Source organism: Egretta garzetta, unplaced genomic scaffold, assembly GCF_000687185.1.
Source record: "Egretta garzetta isolate BGI_Z169 unplaced genomic scaffold, ASM68718v1 scaffold101, whole genome shotgun sequence".
NCBI lineage: Eukaryota > Metazoa > Chordata > Aves > Pelecaniformes > Ardeidae > Egretta > Egretta garzetta.
Window position 1 is genome coordinate 665,216 of NW_009258666.1, and position 7,831 is coordinate 673,046.

Consider the following 7,831-nt stretch of genomic DNA (forward strand, 5'->3'; position numbering starts at 1 on the left):
CGCCGGCACCGCCCGGACATCCCCGCGCGGTTCCATCCCCGACTGCACTTTCATCCCGCCATCGGCTCGGACCGAGCGACCAGGGAAGGCGCCTTTTACCCCTGGGGTTCGACAGCCTCCTGAACACTGAAGACCTGGAAGCGTTTATTAGCTTATTCTCAGGAGCTCTGTACCATCCTCAGCACAGAGAAAGAACTGGATGCTTGACATCCGCTTACACTGGAAATGGTCGCTAGTTATATTGTAACGAGGCTGTTATAAGTTAATGCTTAATTTGAACCTAAGGAAAATTGTAGGTAGAAAGAACGTCATCCAGCAGCACGTGTTGCACTCTTCAGAAGATCCTTATCAATAATCAACTTCAAAATACAGGTGGAAAAGAATTTCCATCTTCTTAAAAAGTTTTTTCTTAAATATAACAATACATGGAAAACACATCAAATCCGTAGGGTCTTTCTTAAGTAAATGTCCAGTGCAGAAACCATTTCTAATTAATAAAAGAGGCAAAAGGCTCAATCCTTAGGAAGGCAGCTACTGTGGAGAACATTTTGGGAGCGTAACACTTTTGCTTACAGTTTAATGACAGTAGCATCATTTCTCCTTCAGGGCCAGATCTTCATCCTTTAGGGCAAATTTTCTTCTCAGAACTTCTGCTATAAGAACAGCCGGGTCTTCCTCCTTCATTGAAGTTCGGGTTCTATGTGGAAGACAAAAGCACAGCGTATCAGCAGAGGAAAGTGCCAAAATCGATGGCTTACAGCTCTACTTAAGAGTCTTTTAAAGTATTTTTCTGCAGCCTTTACCATCAGCTTTTGTCACAAGTGGAGGAGGTGCAAGAACACCACCACAAACCAACAAAAAGCAGCTAAAAATTCAGACCTTTCCTGTTGGCTTAGAAAACCTGGAGCTCATTCTGTGGATCAAGGGGTAGCCCAAAAATCTCAGCATCAAAGCTCTTGGTAATTTTTATTCAAATGTGTTAACAACAAGTAAGTAAAATAAAATTTCATTAATTATTTACAGACTATGTCCCCTCAATATAAATCAACAAGTGTTTGAGTTGAAGTCCTGGAAGTATTTTTTTTTCATGAATTTTGCTATACAATGGATATGTGCTTTCATATTTAAATATGGGTAATTACAGGTATGTTAAAGGAGGGCTGGCACCCACTCCCCTCCGCTTAGCTACTGCGCACAAGTTTTTCTGTAACATCCTATTACCAAAGCATCCTGCCTCGTTTAACAAGTTCGGACAAGCGGCTCACGTCGGAAGTGATGAGTTTATTTTACAGGAAGCCAAAACCCAGTTCTTTTTCCTCAGGTTATCACGACTTGCTCACTAAGCTTTTGTTTAGAACCTGTAATAATAATTTCAGAGCTTAACTTTTTCTTTTTTTAAAATAGCTGAAGTTCTCCCTTGGTCATTCCTGAAGCTTCCAATGTTCTGTTTAAGCACCAAGTCCTAAAGAGGGGCATCAGAGAAGCATCTACATAGTTATCTCCTTAAGCATCATTCATCCACTTAACGAGTACACAATCCTTTTAAGTGTTACACTAGCGCAACGGCTCCGCATAACCTAACAGCACATCCGCAAGGTGAGCACAGCTGTAGAAGCACGGGGCTGCTCATAAAACCACATTGACACTAGAGGATTGTGCCTAGGAATTAAAGCTCACCAAGTAATGAACATCAGTGATTTATTTAATGTAATTATTCAACTACCTGTGACTCTTCAAACGGCTTTAATTAAGCCGTAACAACCGTATCCTAAAACGTCATTGTTGCATGTAGGAGGCAAGTTAGAGGCTGAGATAGAGAAATGGATGAGAGGAAACCGGTTCAGCTCCAGCAAGGAAGAGTCTGGAGCTTTTCTATCAGAGTTCCTGGCCCTGAGGCAAGCAGCAGCCGCATGAGGGGGACCCAGCTCCCAGCTAATCTGCAAAGCTGTCGCAAGGGGAGAAAGGGCTCCCGGGGATTCAGGTCCTTTGCCTGCTGTACCCCAGCGAGGAGGGATCTGGCAGCTATCCCCTTCCCCTAGGTATTCTACAGTACAGAATCCTGGCCCTCCCCCACCTCCTGTAACGTTAAAAAGCATCGACGCTGTCGGTAAATCCCTGCTTTGTGCACAAGCCATCTCTCCCTCCCACTCATTCATACAGCTCCTCTCCCAGGGCAGCAGCAAGATCAAACACCTTCGTCCATCGTTAGCTGTTCTCATGCATTCTCTTGAGGAAATTAAAGTAAAATTGCGACCCACTATATTGCAACGCTCCCTGTCCCCTACACGCTGCTTCTCACAGCCTCCCCCCAGTCGCCCTGGCTCCTCGTGATGCGGCCAGTGCTGGCAGAGGCCTTGCTGGCATGTCCAGGCGTGGGTAAGAAATGCCTCGGATATCCCTACCATCATCTGTATTTGTACAAGTGGTTTTTCTTTCCCCCTGAATAGCGCACGTTTCCCTACCTTCATCTGGCACAGATGGTGGCGGTTTTCTTACCCTGAAAAGCCTGCTTCTGTAGAAGGCTGATGTACCGGTCTGTGCTAATTAGAAGACTGATAATTACATTGTTACACGTGAGTGATTAGTCCTAAAGATACACGCTTCTGATAAAGTTAAAGCATTACATGTCACAGCCTGAAGCACCTGCAAGCTTTTCTGGATTTAACGGAGCCAGCGAATGACCGTTAGAATGGCACAGTTCTACCCCCAACACGTACGTTACCCAAGGCCTAACCCAAACCTCTGCTGAGCCAGCGTGGCCGAGTTGCACACAACAGCAGGTGTTCTTCTTGAGAATTCTAACAATTCAGAACTATTTTTGGATGCCCGAAGCCCTGCTTTGCAACAGAGAGGAAGAAAGAAGAGGAGCAATTCGTCTGTGGTCCATGAATTCCACTCGTCCCCAAGATTAAAGGCATTTACATAAAGCAAATCAGCGTTTAAGCTTTGAGTAATATTTAGCACTTAGGAAAACAAGAGCAAAAGGGTATGCTGAGTGCCTTATGGATGTGTACTACCCTGCTGGCATTCTGGATGCAAGCTGAACATATTTCTCTCATTTGACTACCTAATTTTTTCAGTGCCGAGAATTTAATTTCTTTTAAACTGAATTAGGCATGGAAATTGCGAACAGCCATCACACAACGTGTTATTTTTGGCCAGGAATCTTACACAACATAATGGCTGGATAGATCTTTGGGTTGGAAAATGCGGAAACTGAACTTTGTCACTGTGATTTCACATGTGAAGCGAAGGCAGTGCAGCTGACATTCGAGAAGTGACTTTATCAGCTGGGCAGAGTCTCAGCCACACAGCAGCTGGCATGTCAGCAGCTTGAGGCCTTCTCATGATCAACGTGTAAACTCCTCACGAGACAAGTGAAAACTCACCCTGCCCACGCTCAGAGCTGGGCCAGATGCAAAAGCTGAGAAGCCATAAAGCTCCGCATGCTAATTCCTGCATGTGCCACACTGAAAAAGCTCCTGAGCTTCCCAATCACTTGGGTCTGCAAGATGGTCTAAGCACCAGCACCTGGAACCGCTGCAAGCAGAGAGAGCAGCGGGCCCCGCGCCCCCCGCTCTGACGGCTGCCAACATCTACGGTTCTGGTTTTCATCTGGGCAAATGCAAGGGTTTTTTTCAGGTGAACAAGCTGAAGCAGCCAAACATTGGGCTAATCGGGTGAAGTTCTCCTCCACCGCTTTCTATCTGAGCAGGTAAGCCATCATTAAAAAAAAAAAACCCTAGAAACATTACGTGTTAGCAAGTTCTGCTATAAACGGGTACTTCCCCCCTGTGAATCACGAATATAAAGCAGCAGCAACAAGCAGTGAATGGAATGTCCAGTGCCTACAGTGATTTGACAGACAAAAGAAGAGATAAAATAGAGAGTTCAGGAAGCACTTACAGGTCTTTGCTCTGCTTCATCCTATGAATGTCTTTAAGAATGCCCATCATATCAGCAAAGCTGCTGGCCTTTGAGAGAGACACAGAATCTTCCTCCTCAGGATCCTTTGGTTCTGGTTTACAACACTCAGAGGTTGCAGAACAAAGCAGGGAGACTGATGGGAGCTCGGGGCTTTCGAGTTCTGCCTCCTCCTCTGTGATATCGCTAATGACAAAGGAAGTTGTGGATTGGAAAGAGGGTCCAAAACAAGGTAAAGGAGAAGATGCATTTGAACTTCCTGGAGATAATAAATCTGGTGTTAATGAAGCAGAAGCTGAAAGAGAAAACAATATATGTGGATAGATAAACTAATACCAAACCATGTAGGGCTTTTTTTTTCCCGCCAAACCAACAGAATATAAATCAAGAGGCATCATCAGCCAGCCTCCTCCCATGCTATGAGAAAACAGATCCATCATATTCTGCTACCCTCCCTGTCTGCTCTGCTTCCCATGACACCATGTTGCAACACAAGACCATTTCCAGTACCTGTTATCCCACCAACCCCCGTACACATCGCTATCCCTATCGTGTCCGTCACGGTATCACCCCTCCAGTTCAAACACTGCGCCCCATCCCTGCAGAAGTCAGGTAGTGTTTACTTTTTCCATTTTTACAGGTAGGAAATGGAGGAACACATTTAGCTGCTGCTCAGGATCACAGAGAGAGCCTGCGTCAGAATGTAAGTCTTGACTGTCTTAACTTTTCTCCTCTTCTTCATCCCCTTGAGAACTGTTTGCCTTTCTTTTCCTTTCAGGCTCCTTCCCCCATAAGCATTATGCCTGGTGAGAATGGAGAGCTGGGTCGGGAGCTCCGGCATTTTACACTAGACGGTCACAGCAATTCATTCTGTGACTGCAGGCATTTTGACCCGTTTTGCTTTCCATCACCATCTGGGAAATGAGAATAGCATCCACCTATTCCACAGGGAAGATGGGATTTCTTTGTTCATGCTTTAAAATGCAGTGAGGATAAGAACAGCTACACAAATTCCGAGTGTTATTAAGTGAAAATCAGTTAGATATTTCCAGTGTAAAACACTAAGGGAAAACAACCAAAAACCCAGAAAAATGCTTTGTGCACATCTCCTTGAAAGAACCTTTCTGTGCTGAAAACAAACCGTACCTTAAAGCACTAATGCCCTTGGCCTCAAGAGTAAACTTGTAGATAGTTATCAATTTCCAATTAGGGGATTTCTCTAACAGTATATAATAAAGCAGATTGCACAATATTTCTTTTTCTACATCAATCTTTCCAAAATAAGCCTGCTAAATAGTTATCTCCTTCATCAGATTACCGAGCTACGGCTAGGCCCTAAATCACGGCTCCCCGTTATTGACTTAGAGGACGCAAAGTCAATACGAACTGTTCTCAAATGCCAGCTGATAACAACCAGGCGCACTGCTGAGTAGAGAGGGAGGGAAAAAGGTATTGAACGATTCAATCAGTTTTTTCTCCCATCTGGATCTCTAATTTTCCTCCCTGTTACTCTCCCTGAATTAAACCGGACTCTTCTAGCACACAGCTTGAGCAACTGTAGAGCTGAGACAGAAGGAAAAAAAAAAATCACAGGATTGCCCCTCTTCTTTATTTCTCTGTGGTTGTTCCTCTGATCTTGCAGAAAGAAGAAAGAGGACACACGCAGCCTCTCTGAAGGGGACATCTGCGATGCCTCGTTTTACGCCTATTCCCTGCAGAGTTGAAGGGACGCAGCTCCCTCACCCCCAGGGTGGTTTCATTCTACCGTGCTGAGGCAAGAGTTGAGGCACGTGGCACACGGGATCCCACGTGCCGTGACATGAGCAAAGGTGACAAGAAACACCAGCACGTGCAATTATCCCACAACAGCCCTTCACCAGGGAAGTGAAGAAATACCTCATCTCATCTAAATACAACTTCACGTGCTAAAAACACCGTATATACTCTCATGTGGTGGCACATATATTTACACTATCGATATAAAATAGATTCTTAGAGTCCACTGACCATCACACAGAACTGAAGAACCCCAAATCTCTCACACAGAAACAAGCATTCAACTAAAACCACCACAACTCTGTTTCACGTTTAAATGTGTTTATGGCTTGTGGATAGCCGGACTAAATATACGCAGTCGTTACAGCTGCAAGTCCCTCAGGGCTACAATCATCAGACAACCACGTCGTCTTTTGCAGATCATGAGAAATTTGGTCTCGTGCACACACTATACAGCGCAGCACAAAGTAGCAATCTGGGAATTAAAAAAAACATTTGCTTTCAGACGCAGGTTAAGGAAGGTTTCATCAGCCACTATTACCCATCATAAACAGGAATTAACCAGCCTGACGTGATTTCAAGTGCGGCACAATCTTGCCTTGTTTTTTTTTTTTTAAAGCAATGGGAAGAATTATAGGTCCATCTTTTCCTCTGGAAAGCAGCCATAGCACAGCTGCCATCCTGGTTATTGGCAGAAGTCTTCTGCGTACAAGATCTGCAGCTTTTAAGAAAAACTGTCTTCAAGAAGGAGTAAATTCCTTTAGTCTGAAAAACTGTTCAATGTTTTTGCATTGGGAGTTCAACATCTCTGCCTTCTGAACACTCCTTAAATAGATACCAAGGTATTTCTATCTTACTGGTTTCCACACTCTAAACCAGCCACTGTTGCAGCAAGCCTCACAGAACCACTGAGGTTTGGATCCTACCAAATATCTTCGTATTTTCAGGGCTGAGGATACAGAAAAAGCCATAAAACGCAGAGAAGTCCTTCCTCACAGTTCAGTTTCGCAGCTAAAACATGGCTTTTAGTTGCATACAAATTTACTGAAGAATAGCCACGAGCAGGTCGAAAGCTTACGGGTAAGAATCAGAGAGAGAGGCAACAAAGGGAACCTGGTGGTTGGTGTCTACTACAGGCCGCCAGATCAAGAGGAGACGAGCGACAAAGCGTTCTTCCTCCAACTCCGGGAGGCTTCGCGCTCGCAGGCTCTCGTCCTCCTGGGGGACTTCAACCACCCCGACATCTGCTGGAAAACCAACACGGCAAGCTGCAGGCAATCCAGCGGGTTTCTCAAATGCATTGAGGACAACTTCTTAAGCCAGGTAATAGACACCCCTACCCGAGGGGATGCGATACTGGACCTGGTGGTCACCAATGCAAGCGAGCTCGTTGGAGATGTCCAGATCGGAGGCAGCCTGGGCTGCAGTGACCACGCGCTGGTGGAGCTCACGCTCCTAAGGGAAATGACAAGAACAAAGAGTATAGTCAGGACCCTAAATTTTAGAAAAGCAAACTTCCAGCTCCTCAAGGAGATAGTCAGAAGAACTCCCTGGGAAACGGTCCTCAGAGACAGGGGAGCAGAACAGAGCTGGCGGATCTTTAAGGATGTGATCCACAGAGCGCAAGAGCTCTCGATCCCTAGCTGTAAGAAATCAGGAAAAGAAGGGAAGAGACCGGCGTGGCTGAGACAAGAGATGCTGGTCGAACTAAGGAAGAAGAGGGAACTGCACAGGCAGTGGAAGCAGGGACAGGTATCCTGGGAAGAATATAGGGAAGCGGTCAGGTTGTGTAGGAATGGGGTCAGGAAGGCCAAGGCGCAGCTGGAACTGAACTTGGCTAGGGATGCGAAGAATAATAAGAAGGGTTTCTACAGGTATATCAGCCGGAAAAGGATGGTTAAAGAAAGTGTACCCCCACTGATGAGCAAGACTGGCAGGCTGGTAACAGCAGATGAGGAGAAGGCTGAGGTACTCAACGACTTTTTTGCCTCAGTCTTCACTGGCAACCTCTCTCCTCACCCCTCCCGAGTCGATGGATGGCATGAGGGGCACCGGGAGGGCAAAACCCCTCCTGCTGTAGGAGAAGACCAGGTTCGTGACCACCTGAGGAACCTGAATGCACACAAGTCCA

At 45.7% G+C, this 7,831-nt stretch overlaps 1 protein-coding gene across 1 annotated transcript in view; it reads right to left on the minus strand.

Annotated features, from left to right (window-relative positions):
* MTFR1L (mitochondrial fission regulator 1 like) overlaps positions 1–7,831 on the minus strand; it is a 17,703-nt gene that overhangs the window by 2,119 nt on the left and 7,753 nt on the right. The window contains exons 5-6 of the mRNA XM_009648488.2: positions 3,907–4,219; positions 574–697 (exon numbers count right to left, since the gene is read on the minus strand). Coding sequence (XP_009646783.1) covers positions 592–697; positions 3,907–4,219 — 419 coding nt within the window. The 3' untranslated portion in view covers positions 574–591. The remainder of the gene's footprint in view (positions 1–573; positions 698–3,906; positions 4,220–7,831) is intronic.